Here is a 22,375-nt window from a genome sequence, read left to right as displayed (position 1 = left end):
CCCTTTAAACTGTCAAATTCTACCTTTTTACTCTCTACCCATTCCTGATTTGTTGTTTCACCACTCTACCATGATTGCCTACAAGGTCTCCAGGAGGATGACCCCCAGGTCTGTCCATCACATCACCTACTGGCTAGGGAAGCAGCTGGAACTCTGGATGATAAGGGACTCAGCTATGTGCTAGAGGAGGATACTATAGAGAGCAGAAAAACTGAATGAATTCTGTCTTCTCAGTACAAGTTAAAGGGCAAATCACTGTGCCCCAGCTTTCAACATAATTTCTGACATCAAAGCACGAAAATCAAGCCAAAACCTCCCTACACATTCTACCACCCCATTTATTACCATTCCCTCCCATTTCTTTATCAACTTTCCACTTAATCTAATGTAGGACTATGGAAAAGAACAAAAGACAATGTTTAAGAAGTATGCATTGCAGTTCTGGAACTGATATTGCCCATATTATCTTACATGCCAAAAGCATTGTAAGAGGAAATGAGGAGGCACAAAAGATCCTGCTCCAGAATGATGTCACTAAAGGCTAATTTCTCAACGTAGATGCCAATGCTACTTCCTCATGTTTGAAGATCCAGCGTGTATTTGTGCCCATGGCTCTCACGTGAGCAAGGAAGAAGGCATTCAGGGCACTAGACCTTTGGCGGATCTAGTACTTGCTCTGGATAGTTGGCATCAAGTGAAACCCAGGAAGCCAATTATTTAGTATAATTCAATCCAACCATCCTTTCCCTTTGCTTCCCACAATTCTAGAGATAATCATTAAGAGGTTCTTTAACAGAGAACTTGAGTACAAAAATGACTATGAATAATAACCTAACCATAGCAGTACCACCACCACCAAATATTCCTAATTTTTCTGGTCACATGGATTTAAAGATATAATACAGTGGTACCTTGGTTCTTGAATGTAATCCGTTCCAGAAGTCTTTTCGAGTTCTGAAACGTTCGAAAACTGAACACTGAAAGCGGAAGCCTCAAAAAGGAAGCCGCGTTTCCTGTTCGACTTTGGAGGAGTGTTCAAAACCCGAGGCATTTACTTCTGGGTTTTTGGTGTTCGAGTTCCAAAATGTTTGACTATGGAGGCATTTGAAAACTGAGGTACCTTTAACAAGAAGAATTAAACTATATAATGCATTACGAAGTATGTCATTTTGGATCTCTGAAGTTCATTTGATCTTAAATTACAAGCAGCTCTGGAGCAGTTTTCAATTGTGCTGTCAGATTCTCGTTGGCGACCAGGAGACAGCAAATAAGAAGGAAACTTGGTGCAGAAGTTTATGGGTGGCATGTTTTTCTCCAGCTGCTTTAAAGACTTCAATGGCCAATTCAATTAGTTAACAGCTAGCAAATCTAACTACAAGGGATTTCACTGGAAACAACCAGAAGATATTGGAACACATATATCACAAACCCTGGGAGAGTAACACACAGATTTCTGTTATCTGAAGCAACAACATGCACGGCTGCACTTGCATGCTCTGCTGACATCAATAAGGCTGGTACACAAACGAAGATGTTTTGGCATAATAAAGCAGTGCATAAATGAAAGTGGCTATTGTTCAACAACACCTTTTCTAATTTAGCTCTTTAAGAAACACTGGCAAAATCAATGTTTGCTAAATGGGAAAGAACAAAATCAGCAGAGAAAGGAATTAAATTTTCAGCCTTTTAAATCAATATCTGAAAGAAGTGAGACACGAACTGGAGGCAGTATCCTCATGCACTAAAGCACCACAGATTAAAGCTAGGAAAGAAATAATTATATAGGAAATATTTCTTCCAAGGTAAATTGCAGTTTTGAAACAAGAGGTACTACATACAAGTAGCTAGAAATCTGGGAAATCTAGGCTTAAGACCCATCAGATCAATTTATAAAAGCTTTTATTTGGTTCAGATTTTGATAATTTCATGTAAACGGCTATATTTACAACTATCACTGAAACCCAGACGGATTGCCTCAGCCACTGCAGATTTTTAGGCATAACACATTAGAAGAATTCATTAGTATAATGATCTGAAATGAGCTGAGCCACCAATTCAAATCAAAACACAAAGACTTACCTCCAATAATTTTAGACTGGCAATTAATAAATTCTGGCTTTTTGTCTGTAAGGTACCGCTGACAGGTATGATGGAGAATTTGAAAGAATGTACATTTTTCAGAGGCTGTGCTTGCTACCCATTGGTCAAAAGCATTTTCAAATAGTAAATCAAATTCTGGGGAATCCTAGAAGGAATAATATTAGAATTACAGGAGAAATTATTATTTTTTAAAAAAACAACAACACCAAAGCAAATGTTAAAGAAAATGATGTACACTTATTATATCTAGCCCAACTTCTTGCAACTTTTGAAAACGTATGTCATGTATGCAATTCCATATTATAATGTAGAATATCATGACTAGAACTACTACAAAAGTCAGCAAAATTGCTAAAGGAAATTCAGCAACAGATGTCATGAGATTGTTTAACCTGGCTAACTCCACTCCCATTTAATACGAAGAGTCAAACACCAGTTCACACCTACAGTTAAGCCATATTTTGAAAAAACAAACAAACCCCTGATTAAACCACAGCTTAACAATCAAATGGTATATAAATCGTATGGAATAAAAATAATGCTCACAAGTGCTTTGCTCTTTCCTGCTCTTAATTGTGATGTACAGTGGAAGCTTGGGTTGCGAACGTGATCTGTGCGGGAGGCACGTTCTCAACTCGCAGTGTCACATTTGTGCGGGAGGCACGTTCTCAACTCGCAGTGTCACATTTGTGCATACGCGGGTCACGATTCGACGCTCCTGCGCATGCGCCAAAACCCGGAAGTAACCCATTCTGGTACTTCCGGGTTCGACGCGGTGCGCAACCTGAAAACATGTAACCTGAAGTGTCTGTAACCCAAGGTACCACTGTACAGGGGATGAAATGAGCCATAGTCTGACTTAAGAGTGTAAACCTGACTGGTCATTTGTTTTCTCCAAACAAGTCATGTATGCTAAAGCCAAGAACAAACCTTAGCCAGAAGCAAACCAGGATTCCAGGATCACACACCAAGGCAAATAAAATTGTTGTTTCTTTCCTCCTTCCCTCACATGGCACGGTCAGCCGTGGAGGAAGAAAAACAATTAATTGTAAACCAGGCGTACCCAATGTGGTGCCTTCTAGATGTTATTAGAGTACAATTCCTTTCAGCCCCAGGAGCATGGCCAATGGCAAGGGATTATGGGGATTGAAGATTATGGAGGGTACAACATTGACCATCCCTGTTTTGAACTGTGGTTGAATGCTGCATGCAATCTAGGCCACTGAATCCATCTGGTTCTGTGACGACCATTTGTCAAGCTACAGTAGCGTGATCCATCATCAGGTGCCACACTGGGCCAGTGCTGCTTTGAAGCAGCAGGTAGATGGTCCTATCTGTGCCTCTAGCATGCTATCAGCAGGATCATCACTCTCTAGTAGGCATGGGGTCAGACATCACTTTGTCTCCCATGTACAGTGGTACCTTGGTTTGCATACATTTTAGATTACAAATACGTCAAACCCGGAAGTGCGTGTCCTGGTTTGCAACCTTTTTTGGATTACAACCCATTTATTTATTTTTTGGATTACAAACCAATTTTTTTGGGAGGCCCCATTGGCGAAAGTGCATCTTGGGTTACAACCTTTTTGGGTTTATAAATGGACCTCCGGAATGGATTAAGGTTGTAAATCAAGGTACCACTGTACAAAGAAAAGAGACAGCAGGAAAAATGAGGGTTAAAAATGGTACACCTTGCTGAAATCTTCAGTTTTTAATTATCCTGGACTGCTTTTAGCGTTATTTACCATAAAGATAAATGTTTAGTTAAGAGGACAAGTTTTCTTGCCTGGATATATTAATTAAATTCCCAATGCAACACTGGGGCAAAATAATGGTTCAGATTATTACAAGAGGAAGTTAGCAGCAGCAGAGAACATGAAAGCCTACAAGGTAAGGATAAGTTCATTCACACACAATGGGATTCCAAACACTTCTTTTTCCTAAAATAGAAAAAGGTGAACAGATAGAAAAGTGATGAAATCTAGAAAGGTTTACGAAGGAAATCAAAGCATTTGGAATCTATACCTGAGGTCCTGAAGGGCTGCACTTAAAAAGAATCCAAGACAAGACATGGTTTTCTTTAAAAAAAAAAAAAATCAAATGGGTGATTTTTTTCTTTTGGAAAACAGGAAGAATAAAAGATATGAAGAATCACACAAACAGAATATCACTAAATGGGAACGAGTCACTACTCACCTTATGAGGGTCTATTCCGTTAACCTGGCGAAGTTGTTCAAGCGTCCACTGCGACCTTCGGACAAAAGATGTGGAACCTCCAAACTGTTTGACTTTTGTAATAGATGCCTGTGCAGGTTTCTTGTTTGTCACTGTACACATAACACAAAGAAATCCATGTATAAGCATACAGAAGGGTTTCTATCACTGCAAACAGGCTTGACCTGACAGTTTCCAATAAATCATGACAAGCGTGCCTCAACATATTTAAACCTAGATTCCTGTTCCTCACACCCCGGTTGCAAGAATGACCTCAACCTATTTCAGGCAACCGCAAAATAAAATAACCAGAGTCCTGGCCGCTGAACAGCAAGCAGTGTGGTTATTCTCCTACAAAAAGCCTAATCCTACTTCCAGCACAGACTTCTTCAACATGGTGCCCTGCTGATGTTTTGGACTATAACTCCCATCACCCACAGCCAGGTACCACACTACCTGCACTAGACTTGAGTTTGTGGGTGCATTGCAAGTACAAAATCCAGTTTGCTCATACTGCTCTGATGCATCAGAGAAGGCCCCCAAAACCTGATGCATTTACCATGACTGGATCCAAAGAGGTTTGAGACTGTTCACGAGTATTTTTGCACATGGAACAGGGTATTTAGAATGCGTACCTTTGTTTCTTCAGCAACAAACAGCTTTTCAAATAAGGAAATGTTGCTTTCAACACTTATACTGAAATGTATATTCATACAAAAGGGGTGTGGGGGGGCATGCATTCTTATTTTTATTTTTTGTTGTTTCATTTCTCACAGGGAAGATTTAAAATGGCATTGTCAAAAAGGAGTACAAACCTTTTAATGTCTTAAGACAAGTAGTATATACAGCACTTACAGATAAGATTAAAGTCTCACAATTTTAATGACAATATAATGACTATACTGCTGCAGTTTCTTCAAAATAATTTTGAATGTTCTTGTCCCATGTGATGTTGCAATTGCTGGCTAGTTCAATTCATCTTTGACCTTGAGATATACACGGGCCTGAGGTTCCCACATCCCTCCTTTAGAGGCTGGATTTATTGCATGTCTCCCTGGCTGTGTAGTCTGATTTTTAATTCTGATTTATGGTGCAGTTTTTTTAAAAAGAAAAAAAAAGAAAACATTTGTGGCCGGCTTTTATTGGTTGGTTTCCAATGAGTAATTCTGTTAGTGCAAGGATTTGTGTAAAGGAGCTTGCATTCTCTCTCCTCTCCCCATGGGTCTTCCAGGCCTTCTCTAAATCTGCTCCAGAGGGTTGGCGGGAACCCCAGAATGCATTTATGGGGGATGCAGGGAGAGGAAAGAGGGGATTGTTCTGTTGCACAGCTAGAAATCCTTTTGCTAATGGAACTACTTTGATGGATACTGCCCATTGCTTGAACTTTTCTGCATGAAGCTGTTGTTTTTTTAAGCTGCCTTGTTTTTTTAAGCTGCCTTGTATATTTATTATTATAAATGAGGAAAGGCAGTGCAGAAAACTGAGTCTACTTCATTATGACTCAATCATCATGATCTGTTTTCTTCAGAAAAATCATGTATATTTTGAAGAACGCTTTACAAGCCATTTGCTTAATAAACATAAAACAAAACAATATGATAGTGACCTGGTCTATAGACATATTATGCGCCAGAAGAGTACTTGGGTGTAATTTGATTTACATACACTTTCCTCACTGAAACTAAAATATTATGCACCAATTTAATTTGTTTGTAGGCTGGATTAGTACTTGCTTAAATCCTTTATTATCTATCCTACTAAATGCCATTAAATTGCTGGACTGTTTGAATGGCTATGCTTTTAGTACTGATATGAAACAGCTTGATTATTTAATGTTGCTGGACTGTCACTATAATCCTGTTACGGACTCTTTTTCTTGATATCCAAATATTTTCCCCGTGCATGTAATAGCAACAGAAATACGGCAATTGACTTACTGTGCTTTTTGTTTTCATATGTTATGTTTCAAAGCAGCACATGAACATCTTGGCATGCAAATCCATTTTAATTATTATTTTTAGAACAACCCTATAAGAATACCAGTAGCATACTAAAATAATAGTCATACTTTAAAGTATGCTAGTTTTTAAATACACTCAAAATCCCAAGTCTCTATTCTTTGATCAAAGTATGCTTATCAAAGCAATTTAAATGCAGGTCAGTAATAAGGCACTGAGTAATCACCATTTTACTGCTCCAACATCAATCAGATAAGAGGGATTAGGTCTATATTAATTATTTGGTAGAACAAAAAAGTTTATGCATATTAGAAGCGGGCTTCAGATTGGTATCTGGTTATTAAAAAAAATGTCTTTGCTGGTGCAGCTGAGTAGGAACTGAAGATTGCAATCTCACTAGACATTTTGTCCTTCTGATATGGTTATCAGATTACTTTGTTCCATTTAACAGATAGCTATCTTCGTCAGTTGTATTGCTTTCTATTTATCAAGAATAATTTATACAAAACTACCGGTATATTGCTGGATATCTATTCCTGGTACTAGATAGCCAGCAGTGAGCAGCCAAGCGTAACTCCATATTTGGGATTATCTTCTAAATGAATTAATAAAGAAAAATGAAAACATGCTCAAGATTGAAATCAATCAGTAGGGGTGATCATATTCATTATTCAGTGGGTAGGACATGCCTGCAAGAAATCAGGGTGCTACATGTTTGCATGTATTAGGAGAGAATATAAACTGCTTGAAGTGTACAATTCTGGAAGTTTCTTCCCAGAACACTTGTAACAGCTAGACATCACCATTGGTTTAAACACAAGGTTAGGTTTTACTAACACACAAGTAATTGGATCTTCATATTGAGCAGAAACAATATATTTTAGGCTGATTTAACAGCACCTGCTTTGGGCAAGAAATGAGAAAAGACTCTTTCCCAAAGGCACTGAGGAGCTTTTCACCGTTCTTAAGAAGTTCAATATATTGTCATGTTCAGAAACCATATCGCTAAAATTAGGATGAAAGAAAGTGTTCTTTAGGAATGACTTTGATTATCTTCTCTGATGCTTAGTTGCTGCACCAATGTATTTCAGGTGCGTAGCAAGCCTTTATGAATCTGTCGTGAGATGGGCAGAAACTACACAGATGGGATTCTACTAATAATACCCATCAGCAAAAGCCCTGTGCAAGGACTTCTGCTTGTGCAACAGAGATTTCCCTCCCTCTTCTCTGCCCTGCACCTTCCACAAATTGGCTCAGGTGATGGGGAGAGGTTCAGGAGAAGCCTTCCAGAATAGCAAGATTGGAGGGGGGGGGGTAAGAGGAGAGATCATTTGACCTGGCAAATCAAAAAGCTTGACTTTATTCCCACAGTGAAGCCAATTAAAATAAACAAACACACCTGGTAGTGCTTCATATTCTTATTTTTATCTATAAGTTTCTTAATATATTTCAGAGGCCCACACTAGCCCACGTGTTCTTTGGACCCAAGCCAATGCCGAGAAGTTCAAATACAAAGATGGTTGAAAATTAAACAGCCAGCAATGTCGAACTGTAAAATTCTTTTGGTAATCAGAAATCTTTTGACAAACAGCTTGATTGCTTCTCTGGAAAAGCCATCTATATATTTATAAACTGCTGAAGGCATCAAAATGTGAACTGGTGCATAGAATTAAGTGTTTGATGTCTCAGAGCTGTTATAAGAAGGAAATAATTACTACACAATTGTTTACATTTTAGCTGCCAAAAGACTTTTCGGTTGAACTGTGAAATGAGGGAAACTTCCCCACTGGGGGTGAAACATCAAGACTGCAGTTATGTCTGTATTCCATTTTCCATGTGTACAAAGAAATCAGCCCACTACTTGGTTGCTTAAAGATAAAAGAAAGCTTTTACATCAGTTCATGCAAGGCATACACAGAAAGATTTAAACTAGACTGTGCAACTTCTAAGTTGCATTATAATGCATTACTGTGACTAGGCCACCTCGTATCTTGGAATAACAGTAGCTGTAGTAAGAAATAGACACAGCAACTCCCTGTTGTCAGTTTCAGATTCAGTTTCTAGACAATGCAATCATAAGGATGGAGTCATGTGGCCACCTGATTAATGATTTCATTGATCAGCAAGTTCAAACAGAATATCCCCAAATACCTGTTAGATTAAAAAAAATCACGAAACCTACTTTTCCATAGTTTATGTAAAAGGCACTGCTTGCTAATGCGATATTCATTGATCACTAGAGGGGGCACTTTCTGTAGTTCTACATTGGTTTCAGAAAAATACCACGCTATACAGTGGTACCTCGGTTTACAAACTTAATCCGTTCTGGAAGTCTGTTCTTAAACTGAAACCATTCTTACACTGAGGCACGCTTTCCCTAATGAGGCCTCCCACCGCTGGTGCCTTTCCACCGCTTCCGTTCTTAGACTGAGGTAAAGTTCACAAACCAGGACACTACTTCCGGTTTTGCGGGGTTCGTAAACTGAATCGTTCGTAAACAGGGCTGTTCTTAAACCGAGGTACCACTGTAATAAGGAATCCTTTCTCTGAGCCTTTGATCTTGATGTGGCCAAACAGCACCATCCACAGACAAGGCAGGTAGTAGCAGGTACCCCAGCATTTGTAGAAGCAACAAACAAACAAAAACTAACGGGTGGGGGGAACCTAACTCCAGAAACAGTCAAATGAGGACTGCGCATGCTCAGTGGCAATGGCCATCACTGGAGCGTGCGGAAGAGTACGAAACCATTGGGCAGGGGGAATAGAATGGAGCCTGGGACCAGAGTACTGCATGCTGCAACATTTTGCTGCAGGTTCTACTTGTTCTGTCTGACGAAACTCGGAGCCAAATTAATCTTGATATTAGAATTTAACGATTCATGTCCCCAAATGTAGTAGGGCATAGATCATGATGAGGCCATCTTATTTGGGGTGGGGGTGGGAAGAAACTGAACTTTATTCATACGCCATGTCCCCAAAGCAATTTGGTCAGATGACAGCCTAGGAAACTGAATTGCACAGGGAGGAAGGATTAACTCCCTTCTCATCAGTCCAAATTAGCATTATTCCTTGGTGTTTTTTAGACATTACTAGCTTGGCCCTTTAAATGTATTACCATAAGTTCATGGAATAGGTATCATATCTGTACATGAATGTTGCTTTGCCTCTGAAGACACCTCCCTGTGGTACTTATGAACAACCCAACCTGCTTTTGTCATCTGACCACATTACTTGCATACTATTATGTGTAGCATAAATATGACTCTTTGCTTTTCCCTTGCACACTTTGTTTTTGCCAAAGACTCAGAGGAGGATCAGTGTCAACTGCAACCACCTGTTAGTTTAACAAACTAGCCCAAATTTGTTAATTGATGTCTGTGCCTGTTAGCAAATTTCAGAAACCATATGACAAATCTGTCATGCAGGGATGACAGAGGAGAATATTCAGCTAAGTTTTACTCAAGAGTAGATCAACTGAAATTAATGAACATGACAAAGTTAGAAACATTAATTTAAATAAGTCTGTTCTGAGCCCAACTCAGGTGAATAAAGTGGTACCTTGGGTTAAGAACTTAATTTGTTCCGTTCTCATCCTAAAGCAAAGTTCTTAACCCAAGGTACTATTTCTGGGTTAGCGAGTCTGTAGCCTGAAGCATCTGTATCCTGAAGTGTCTGTAACCCGAGGTACCACTGTGCCACCCAGAGACTTCTCTCTCCCTCTCTTCTCTCTCTAAGTGTTGGTAATTTTAAAACTTCAATTTTCTAAATGATAGTTACAATACTTGAAATAATCTCACAATTTTGAACCCCACTCCATTTTGCACCAGTACTTAAAAGCAACATAATTCCTCTTTGTTTGTTGTGCTTAGAAAATAGGTTTACTTGTTTTTAACCAACTGCAGTCAGTTTCAAAACAAGCCAACTTCAAATTACGTCATAACATTATCCCTGGCCCAGAGAAGACGACGTTTCTGAGAAAGCAAAATGAGAAGTTGTTGAAGTTCTCCACCCAGAGGGGGGAAGAGCACACAAGTCCAGGGCGCACTGCCAGTCCTTGCTGCTTGTGCATGTTTTGCTAACCCGTGGTTTAAACATGATGCAAAAAAACTGAGCCTATATGCAACAGGAATCTTTAAAACAAAAATATGAGAACTAGCATGCCTTATGTATGGGTGAAGCTCCCTGCAACAAAATGGGGCGACATTTTGAAATCTCAACATTATATTAGCTGTTTGATGCCAGTATTGACTATATCTGCTGAATTCAGATAATCTACCAACCTCAAAGAAGCCCTTCTGTTATATTGTAGCTGACAGCAGTATCAAGGGATGATAAATCATGTGAATGGATGAGGAAGAGAAAAATGCAATTGACCATTCAGATTTACCCGCAGAGATTAGGAATATATTTTTTGCTAGACAGCTGTTGAAAAGCAGATGAGTAGGGTTCTTCTGCTCCAGTGGAGGAGAGACATAACTTTCCAAATATTCTGAATTGTTCCCTCCCTGGCAGATATATGATTGGAAAATCAGGGTAACCCTATTTGCAGTGTAAAATTGGGAGGCTGGACTCAGGCTGCACAATCAAAAGACTACAGAGCAATACCACAGCCTGGGTTCACCTCCAGCAAGAATCCTATAATGTATCCATATTTCATTTATGTGTGCTTTGAAATGGCCTAACATCTAAGAAAACAAGTTGTCCTAATAATATCAGCCACATAATTAATAGCTTAACTGCCCCAATTCCACCCCCCCCCCCGGGCCAACTGAAGTTTAAGGTTTGAATATCAGTTCCTAAATCTATATTAATTTTCTGTGTGACTATATTTATTAGAAACTGTGAAACCTATAACCTCAGTATCTTTCTTTTACAGATTTTGAACAGCCAGTAAAATTGTGAAGGGTTGGGGGGGTTGGCTGTCTCTTCGCCCACCATGGTTTTCTGAGGTCTTAATAATGGGGAAAAAACATAATTGTGCACGGACTTGAGGTAGAAGAGAAATGTGTGTGAGCACTGCTAAAGATTTTTTTGCTGTAGCTGACTGGAGTAGGCAATAAAAAAAAACTTTTTTTAAAATGGGGAGGGAGTGCTTCACCAGTGTAATATTTTCAAATAAGAGATCGAAAGTCAGGGGAAGGAATTGAAATATCATAGGGAGGAGGGCTCTATCTCTTTCAGACTCCCAACTTTAAAGGTTATTACCTAGCATCTTGGTAGGTGTGGTTTATGATCAGGATGCCATTCTGTTGCAGAGGTAGTACTAGACATCATGAAAACTGTCAAACGGAAGATGTGGCAAATATTTTTACTCATCATGCTTCATGAGGAAAAAATGCTGTTTTACGCTGTGCTAATGAGGGTGACGCTGTGAGTTAAACCACAGAGCCTAGGACTTGCCGATCAGAAGGTCGGCGGTTCGAATCCCCACAACGGGGTGAGCTCCCGTTGCTCGGTCCCTGCTCCTGCCAACTTAGCAGTTCGAAGCACGTCAAAGTGCAAGTAGATAAATAGGTACCGCTTCAGTGGGAAGGTAAACAGCGTTTTTGTGCGCTGCTCTGGTTCGCCAGAAGTGGCTTAGTCATGCTGGCCACATGACCCGGAAGGTCACGACTGGACCTAATGGTCAGGGGTCCCTTTACCTTTTTAATGAGGGTGAAAATGACAGCCAAGTGCTTGCATAAGGAAGAAATAAATAATGAAGCCACCTTGTAACCAGTAACTTCCGAGTCCCACCCCAAAATTCCACACATTCCTAAAGTTCAACTCAGCCAAAATATTTCAGCCATGCAAAAGAAGCAATGGATTTAAAATCCATCACATCCTCAGTCTCACAGCGAATGATAAAACCTACCCAAACTCTAGCACATACTGCAAAATGACTGAATTTAGCATCCACAAACACCAGCTAACCCACACAGAAAGCAGTGGCTGATATTTATTTAGGAGCGGAGAGGTAAAGAAGAAAGAATGCAATACAGTTCCATGGAGTAGGTTGGAGAATAGAGGAAATTCCAGTCACAGATGTGAAAACATCTTATAGAGAGCACCGGCCAAAACACCTTAGCATTCTTCTTTCCACATCCCTTCTCAACGGTACAGCTGAAAACAAACATCCCTGTTAATCTTTCTATGCCCTGACACTCCACATGTAGCTTTTCTGGTATCTATGTGTCACATTTTAATTCCCACAGTCACAGCCTTCCAGACAAACGACATTAGAACAAATCTATACTCTCCAAGACATGTTTCCATGCTGCATTCTCTGCAGCTGTTGCTCTGTTTTGGTGTCTGCGCCAGAGCTCTTTGCTTGTTTCAGTGTTAGAAACAGAGAAACTGAAGCTAGGAGTTAAATGGCACCATACACCTAGGTTGTGGGCGCAACAATGGAATTTCTAGGTGCACCTTTTTTATAACAAGAATACAAAGCTGAAAATGAATGAACTGCAACTAAAATGTTATGTCCATTTTTCACATGGTCTAGTCCTTCCCCTGCCCATGTCCCTAATATTCTTAAGAGGGTCTCTTTTCCAGTCTTCAGAGAGTAGCACGAAGTGGGGAGGCAGAAAAAGGTCGTCCCTTCCTTCCACTCTGCAGCTTTAGTCAGAAATCTTAGGTGCACTACTGCGACCAGAAACTGCTCATGCTGATGAAATTCCCTGTCGCAAAATGCACCTAAAACAATGGGAGTTTTGAACACTGGCTTGTTTCCATCAACTAAACACATGGCATTTGGGTGTTTTCAAATGTAAAGGGCAAAACCAACATTCTCTCTAGTACCATAGTCCTTAAGAAGAACCAATGGTCCTTAAGAAGTCTCTGACCACTGGCCGTACTGGGCTGCGATGGATAGTACTTGGAATCCAGTAACATTTGGAGGACCACAGGTTCCTCACCCCTGTTGTGCTATGCTTGTGAATTTAAACATAACCACATTCCCTAAAAGGAATATAGATATAGATTTGATTTATAATAATCTCAGAAAATTACAGTGCTTTTATGATCTATGATTTATGCCTATGGAAACACATGTCAGGCGCAAGAGATAATGTTCAAGTAATGCAATGCAGCCACCAAGGCAAGACATGTCAGCATTGGCCAAACACTTTAGTCACGTTCTTCAAATTATAATCAGGACTTCTCATTACAAGAGCAGCAGTAATGAATTGGAAGATGTCACTGCACACAGATTAAAACAATTTAAGAGCCCTGCTGGATCAAACTACCTAACCCAGAAACCTACTTCCCACAGAAGCCAATCAGATGCCTCAGGGAAGCTAAGGAGGAGGGCCTGAAACATGTTTTGTGGTAAACTGGTATTTTGTGGTATGTGGCTTCTTTATTTGGAGATTTCACATAACCATCATGATCAATAGCCAATTAGATACCCATCCCTCCATAATTCCCCTCCCCCTTTAAAGCCTTTTAAAGCTATCATCATTCAGTTTAGTGACTTCCATAAGTTAATTATGTACTGAGTGAGATAGTACTCTCTCTCTCTCTCTCTCTCTCTCTCTCTCTCTTCTTATCCAAAGTCGACAGAATCTGCCATTCTGAGAAATATCAGCTTTTATTTTTTTTATTTTTTTTAAAGAAGACAAAACATTTCCTCTCACAGCTGTGGAAAAGTTTGAGCAATGGTGGTCTGTACTATAGCACAGGTGTGGGAAGACCTAAGAGCTGGAAATTAATTTATTATATCTGGATCTACCAGTAGATCTCTGGGCAATCTGCAACAAGATGACAAACACACGTGCCCAGGAACGGGTTTTTGTGTGGAAGGACTATGAGCTCAGTTGGTACTCAAAACAAACCCATGAATTCATAATTCTTCCTTCTAATTGAATGGTTTTTCCATGAGGCTCTGGTTCCCTCAGGATCATGGGGCAGACAGGGGGCAGGAGTCTCTTTCACAAGCCTGGGATATGCCTGCCCCTGGTGTAGCAAACAGTGTCTCTTGAGCTGGATGAGGGAAACAATTGTTCACATGTCCTCCCACACACCCTTCAATAATAAAGCTCACTCTTGTGACTTGGCCTAATCACTCTCTTTCAGGGTGGATGGAGAGAGTAAAATAACCCACAGAACACAGGTAGTTGTCTTGTACCAATTTGGATCATTGGTCCATCTAGCTCAATTTTGTCAATAATGATTGGCAGCAGTTCTCTGGGGTTTGGGGGGAGGTCTTTCCCAGTCCTACTTGGAGACATCAATGATTTAATCTGAGACTTCTTGCTTGCAAAGCTCAGTCCTCTCCTTTCCCCCCTGTACTTTGCCACCATCTGTTTGGAGAAAGGCCGAAACTGCATGTATAACAAAGTGAAGATCAGAAATCAGAAAGTAACCTTCATATAGTCAGGAAGTGAGCATTCTGTCTCCTTCCCTTCATCCATGCCACAGCTCTCCTCTTCACCTTCCTATTTTACTTCAATCCAAGCTACTGAAACAGGTTTCCGCATCTGTGTGTTTTCAGATTCTGGGATCGTTTTTATTTTACACAAAGAATCCTCAGCTGTGCTTACACTCATTAGACAACATGAGGTGGTGCCATATCATAATTATATTTAAATGCAACAACTCCTGGGCAATATATTCAGCTCAATTTTACAGTTTTTGTTGTTGTTGTTCAATCCTGAGATAAGCATGCTCAGGTTTGAGATATAAGGCTAGCCTGAGGTTAGAAACACTAGGGGAGCTGGGAGGTATAAGGGAGCTTTGCTTCCAAACCAGCAATTAAACCAGATTCAAAAGTGTCATTAAATTTAAAACAGCAAAGAAACAGATGAAACAGCTGGAGCCTGGAGGGATTCTTCTTTCTTGGCAAACCAATGTTCTCTTCCTGAAGCACACAAAATGTCAGAGTAGGTATTTATCGCAGCAAATTATAAAATGGTAGTTAGTTACCGTACTTGTGGCACAGAGATACAATTCTCCAACAAGCTCTTAGCTGCTATACAACAGTGGCAGCTCCTAATTTAAATTCCAGCTTTTACAATCTCTAGTCACGATTGTTACTGTATGTCTCCAAGTTTCACCAATCCCAGTAAGTATAGCCAAAGATCAGGGTAAATGGGAGCTCTAGTCCAAAAACATCTGGACAACCACAGATTAGCCACACTTGCTATAATTAATAATTGCACGTTTTGCACTACAAATTATTGTGGTGTACTACAAATCAAGCGTACTACAAATCAAGTCCAAATATGAGACAGCATTATTCTAAAGTTGTACACATGCAGACCTTCATGCCTTAATATGGTGCCCTAGGGAGTTAGAGGGCAGAACTATTGGTATCCAGGTGTGCCACAAAGTCCTGTGCCAAAGGTTGAACACCAGTAATACTGGCAATTGTGGTGTCATACAATATGCACCATAAAGTCACTGTCTTTTGGTCATTTCCTCAAGAATAGTTCTTCCCTACTTGAAAGGTTACAAACATGCTACTTTAATTCTTAGTGCCTGATGTCTCCATCAACAGCACAAATTTGCTTCCTTACTATTCTTCCCCTGCTGCTCCAATTGTACAAAGTAATATTATTTAATTGCTTGTCAAAATGTTTGGCATTATGTGCTGCTCAATCTTTTCCGCTACTAATTTACCACAGTTCCAAGACGATGACCTTGTTTTACCTTTTAGGAAAAGAAGCTCATAATTAGAGAGAGCAACTAGAAAGCCATCTTCTACTCGATAACATATGAAAATATACTAGGAGTGTAACCCCCTCCATTACATGTTATTTGTGTGAAGAAGAACGCTGCTAGCAGAGGGACTCAGAAGTGGTGGCGGTTTCACCAATGATATACTGCTGAGTGAAACAGACATCGTGGTCTGCTCCTCATACTGGTCCTGGGCGATATACTGATATATCGCCCAGGTATACTCTACATTTGCCCTGCATCACAGGATCCAATTCCATAATAGTCTCATACTTAGGTATCAGTTAGTCCATGGGTAGGCAAACTAAGGCCCGGGGCCCTAAATCCGGCCCGTGGACAGTCTGGGAATCAGCGTGTTTTTACATGAGTAGAATGTGTGCTTTTATTTAAAATGCATCTCTGGGTTATTTTGGGGGCCTGCCTGGTGTTTTTACATGAGTAGAATATGTCCTTTTATTTAAAATGCATCTCTGGGTTATTTGTGGTGCATAGGAATTCGTTCATCCCCCCCCCCCAAAAAAAAATAGTCCGGAGGGACAGTGGACCAACCACCTGCTGAAAAATTGTGCTGACCCCTGGTGGTCTCTCTTTCTAATGCTTGAGTTAATGAAGAAAAATGTGGCGCTTTGTGCTTTTTCTTTTACTGGACATGGTGTGTATGCTCAAGAAGTGTTGCTTTGGGTCAGTGCTTTTTTTCTAGAAAAATAGGTGCTGGTACTCACCATGAAGTTGTTACAGTAAGTGCCACACTTTTTAACAACAATAAAAAGAGGTGCCAGTACTGTACTGGCAGTAACCATGAGTACCCCCTGAAAAAAAGCACTTATTACATTAAAAAACTTGTTAGTGTTTTTATAGGATAGGTGAAGCTTAGTTATATTAACGCAGAAGCAAGAGATGGGCAATATGAAGCTGAAACTCAACATTTAAAAATCTGGTTTTGTTTTTTAAAATCAAATGCTTTAGAGCTGCATGGTATACATTTTACACAACAATAAAAACAAAATATAGCAATAAAAACCCCAAATATACTACTAAAGAGTGCTATCAGCACCTTGACCATAAGGAGACACCTCAACCAGATTGAGCACAAAAAACATAGCCTACAACTGCAGAATAAAGTCAAACAACACTTGAGACCTAAGGTATCAGTAATAATTTAAGAGCTTCCTTTCAAAAAGGGAGAAAAGATTCATTTTTAACCAAAACTGAACCATACCCTACTATTCACTGTAGTTTTAGCATGCAGTTGCTTGAAATGTTAGATTTCCAAGCTATTAAGTTTTTTTGTCCCCTGTCCTGCAACACACAGTTATTATACCTTTGCTTTAGGCTGTTTACATGAAAATGGATAATCATAAAAAATTGCTGATGCGGAAACATTTCCTTAAGGAAATTCTTTTAAATTTACTTCTTTTTTAATGACGGGGGGGGAGGGGCAAAGTATTAACAATATGGCTAAAATCTAAATTAAGAGAAAAAGGTTTCTGGCAAATCAAAACGCTGTGGGTCAAGGTTAACACTAAAATCATGTGCATTTGTGCTAAGCCATTGTTTGGTTTAGCATTACATTAATGGTTCAAGAAGTAGGAAATATTTTAAAGGTGAGACTGAATGCTATGCTGCAGAAACGCTGGTTAGGATTTGTAGCCGAGGGTTTTTGCTAACTTGCATACTATAGATTTGTTAGAAAGCTGCCAAGAGCCCAAGATACTGTAGTTTTGTTGTCAGCAAAATCTTATGGACACATATCTATCTTTTGTCAAAGGGAAGTTGCCAGGAAAATGTCACCAGCTGAGGGGTGGGGAGTCATTCAAGATGTTCCCACACTGACACGCACTTCAGAGACAGTGAGGCTGATATGTTAACTAATCTGCCCAAGGCACCACAGAACTTGATAATATCACTTTTGAAGGCAATGCATGCATCACAGGCATAGTTTGCAAAGGGAAGGCAAGAAAACAGCTACATGTATGCACCAAGTTAGGTATTGTGGGTTAGTACAAAAGAAAGCCTTCAGCCCTGCTTGCTGCCTGCTTAATATTAATCTGCTCAATAGACCGCCTAAAATCCTGGTGAGCTACTGCCAGCCACTGTGTAGACAATGCTGAATTAGATGGACTGTCAGTTGAATTCTGTATAAGGCAGCTTCCTAAGTGCCTATGACAGTGAGGGAGGTAGCAGAAAGAGAGAAGGAAAAAGAAGACATCTGGGTATCAGGCCTGTATGTTAAATGACAAATAAAATCAAGTCTCCCATAATATCACTAGAGGTTATTAGCAGGCACTAAAAATTTACAAAAGGAAAAATGAGATAGTGAAGATAGATGGACATCAATAATTCATTTCACAGGCTATATTATTATCCTTTTTTCCACGATACATGCCGGAATAATAACAAGGTGCTTGTTTAAAACGAAATGTTTTGACATTACGCAACACTGATTGTAGAAGACACCAATTCAGTGAAAAGGTATGAAGAGTTCAGTGGTATAACAGGATTGAAAAGAATGTAGGCAAGGCAAAGAGTGTTGAATATATTCATGGCAGTATACAAGCTATGGGATAACTTTATGGCAGAGCGCATTGCATTACTGGGAATGTCTAGGAGCACTATATCACATGTTGCCTGTTACAAGCAGGGTAAGGGAGATTGCAGGGAAAGGTCTCAAAAGAAACTTATGTAACTTCCTTTTGTGTGCGTACACACACACGGGGGGGGGCAGGGAAACAGCAGCAGCAGCATCTCTATAGAAAGTTGGACCACTTGCCTGTCTAGCACAGTGTAATGGCGTTATATTATAAATTCAAATTGCAACACATATTTTGACACACATCTTTTTTAGAGAGAGAATTTACTTAGATATGAAATCTCCAAGGATGTAAATGAGACAGGTAAACAACTCTGCATTCCTTGAGCAACATAAGAAATCTCATGCGAGGCCCTTCTCCTTGACATCTTGCTTCTCATTTTGTTAACTTCCAAATGTGTTGGAATTTCAACACACATACGTCTGGAAAGATTTATCATGAAGAGGTTCCAAAACTTAAAATTTCACCATAACGAAGTGCACATGCCAAATCAATTTTAGTTCATTTGACAGCTCATCCTCCTTTTAGTAACTGAACTGGATATTAGGAAAGAAACTTGCTAATTCTATTTGTGCATCTTTGCATTCTGCTTTGAACAAATACTTAGTAGTTGTTCTGTACAGTTAGTTGTAACGGCTTATCAGTTCATTCTGGTCCTTTGTGAAAACATTCTCATTTTCTGATAAAATGCCTTATTTGTGCCACATTCACTGTTTAAACCTTCAGTTAGATTCAATGAAATGTAAGGCACAATAATACAATACTGTACTAAGACAGCACAGTAGTTAAAAACTCTATGCAAGAGTAACCACAACCAGTGGTTCCTAACACCACCTCCACATTTATTCAGCAGAGGATTCTGTGTATTGTGGCAGTAAGAAGAATTAAATAGAAAGGAAAATATTAGTAAGTATGTGCTCCAGGTGGAAGCAGTTACTGCAGCTGGAAAAAAGCAAAATGGGGGGGGGGGAGAGAGAGAGAATGATTTGGACAAACTAATAATTAACAACCATGAATAGTCAAGAATTGAGTAATTCCAGTTAGGCACTATCTCCAATGAACATTGTCTTATGCAACTGAAGTTGTGTTGCTTGGTAGAGACAAGTTTTAAAGAGGGGTTAAAAATGTCTGCATAATACGGACATAATTTTTGTACCCTGCCATTTCATTTCAGTGTTAGGCATTATTCTGGAGTTTAGTTTTAGGCCGCTGAAATAGGTTAGCTTACTCTACATGCAATGTTAGTCTATATCTATTGCTGCATGGATCCATTTTCTCTATTTACTGACATCATGATTATTTTTAAAGTGTTCTTAATGTGGCTTTGATTAGTCATGTTTATTGTTCATTTGATAATTCTATGGAAAAGTGGCATGCAAATAAGAAGATAATGATGACTGTTGGCAGCACATGCTTTCATTTTATAATCTCTGACCAAATACATTTTGCAGGTTTTTGATGCACTATGGAAGTATTATGACCAGATGCAACCATGTGATGAATGGTGCCTGTTAGGCAAGAATGGTTCTCTCTGTCACCTTTAATTCTCTGAAAGGGCTATCTTTTCCTCTAGCGCCTCTGCACTTTAGCTGTTTCTGTAAAATGGAAGACACCATAACGTTACCATAAAAAACACATACACATACAAAGCTAACTGGTGGGAGCAGTGGGAGGCAGTATTAATGAAAAAGAAAGTGAAATAAATGATGATTCAATGTCTTAGAAAGTTACTGTTTTAGTTATGGCTTTATTGTCATTGATTTGCAACAAAAGCTCTAAAAACGTTTGTTTGCATCAAACATCCAGTTACCTAAATCTTTTTTTTGCTAAACATTTGTTTCCCATAACCAAACTTTTGGTCCATTTGGAGAGAAACAAACCATGCAACTCTGTTAACACTATGTTGGACCATGGCTTGTTTTCTGGCAGTGCAACAGCAGCAGCAGTAGCACAGGAAGAGAAAAGTGCCCATGATTAGTGATACCGATTTCAAAAACATGTTGTGTGTCAACTTAAGGCTAACACGTTTTATTATGGCATAAGCTTTCATGGACTGGAGCCCAATTCCTGGCATGGCAACCCCTCTGAAAACTGACTTCAGTGTGAAGAACAGCACAATCCATATCCATTATGCACTTGGTGTTTGTTGGTTTGATTCCAATAGCCCCAATGACACAATTTTAATTACAGGAGAGTAATCCACATAAGCTTAGCTGAACTGGTGTGTGCATTGGCTCAAAGCACCCATAGTCAATGCTTGAGAACTTCATTTGGGAATGAGCTTAGATCCATTGATTTAAATGGGTCTACACTGAGTAAGGGACATGGGTGGCGCTGTGGGTTAAACCACAGAGCCTAGGACTTGCTGATCAGAATGTCGGCGGTTTGAATCCCCATGATGGGGTGAGCTCCCGTTGCTCGGTCCCTGCTCCTGCCAACCTAGCAGTTCGAAAGCACATCAGAGTGCAAGTAGATAAATAGGTACCGTTCAGGCGGGAAAGTAAACAGCGTTTCCGTGTGCTGCTCTGGTCCGCTAGAAGCGGCTTAGTCATGCTGGTCACATGACTTGGAAGATGTACGCTGGCTCCCTCAGCCAATAAAGCGAGATGAGCGCCGCAACCCCAGAATCGGTCACGACTGGACCTAATGGTCAGGTGTCCCTTTACCTTTACCTTACACTGAGTAAAACTTTGCTGGATTCTCTCCCTTTGTGGCTAATCTACACCAGGCACTAGCTGTGCGACTGAATATGAATGGCTGCTTTGTGTAACTAAATTTTCTCGAAACATAACAGGTTGGCCCTCAGATTTACCCTTCTGTGAACAGAAGGGCTCCTTGTGCTTAGAGAGAACTTGGATCCAGCAGAGGGCAGAGAGCCAATTTTCACTTCCTCCTGCAGCTTCGCACACTGTTCTGGAGGGTCCCCCAATCTTCCTGAGCAACTTTTCAGGGGCACAGTGGTCTGGAAAGAGGAAGCAGCAGAAAACTGCAGCCCAACCTGTTGCATTTATTTATTACCCTTCTGGCTTGATGATACGCCAGGCATGATCATATTCAATCAAGACAGCAAACCCCAAGACATATGTTCTTTTTAGAATCTGTAATAAAAAAGACACCACAAGACAAATGTAGTCATGTTTATTTTCCCTTCCAACTACCAGGGGTTTCCACTTTGCTCATGCAAGAAAAACACCAATTTGCTTAATTACTTTGATTAACAAGGGATTCTTTTGTAGTGTGGATCCTTGATTAAGGTAAGCAGTTGTGCACATTTTAATTGAATAAATTCGCAAACACATGCGGCCTAGCAAACCATGCACGGTGATTTAATTATCAGGTAAGGAAAATCATTTCCCAGCCTTATGGAAATTTGAAAGAGAGTTTATCCAAATGAGAAAATGCTTGTTTTTATAGGCAAGGACTTCTGGCCATAGCAAAAGTACAGCCATATTATGTAATACAGACATATTAGGCTGTCAGTGAGGAGTGGGGAACCTTTGGCTCTCCAGATGTTGCTGAACTACAACTCTCATCATCCTTGGCCATTATCCATGCTTCCTGAGGTAGAATGAGTTGTAGTTCAGTGGCATCTAGAGTAGTCTTTCTCAACCTTGGGTCACCAGATGTTGTTGGACTACAAACTCCCATTATCCTTAGCTAGCAGGACCAGTGGTTGGGGATGATGCAAGTTGTAGTCCAACAACATCTGCGGAGTAAAGGTTGAGAAACGCTGATCTAGATGGATAAAATTTCCCCACCACTGCTGTAAGTAATGAATGAGTATCTCAGAATATCACATCAATGGGAATGAATTCTTCCATTAGCAAAAACCAAGTAATACTAAACCATAACAAA

At 39.9% G+C, this 22,375-nt stretch overlaps 1 protein-coding gene and 2 long non-coding RNA genes across 4 annotated transcripts in view; 1 reads left to right on the top strand and 2 right to left on the bottom strand.

Moving 5' to 3' along the window:
* Window positions 1–22,375, top strand: part of LOC309542848 — a 680,556-nt gene that overhangs the window by 136,323 nt on the left and 521,858 nt on the right. The window lies entirely within an intron of this gene.
* Window positions 1–22,375, bottom strand: part of LOC309542857 — a 320,404-nt gene that overhangs the window by 79,221 nt on the left and 218,808 nt on the right. The window lies entirely within an intron of this gene.
* Window positions 1–22,375, bottom strand: part of STXBP6 (syntaxin binding protein 6) — a 111,269-nt gene that overhangs the window by 26,183 nt on the left and 62,711 nt on the right. For both annotated transcript variants that reach the window (XM_082241169.1, XM_082241170.1), the window contains exons 3-4: window positions 4,297–4,427; window positions 2,080–2,245 (exon numbers count right to left, since the gene is read on the bottom strand). In XM_082241169.1, the coding sequence (XP_082097295.1) occupies window positions 2,080–2,245; window positions 4,297–4,427 (297 nt within the window). The remainder of the gene's footprint in view (window positions 1–2,079; window positions 2,246–4,296; window positions 4,428–22,375) is intronic.

This window comes from Podarcis vaucheri, assembly GCF_965113315.1.
Source record: "Podarcis vaucheri genome assembly, chromosome: 1".
NCBI lineage: Eukaryota > Metazoa > Chordata > Lepidosauria > Squamata > Lacertidae > Podarcis > Podarcis vaucheri.
This window is presented reverse-complemented; position numbering and strand designations above follow the sequence as displayed.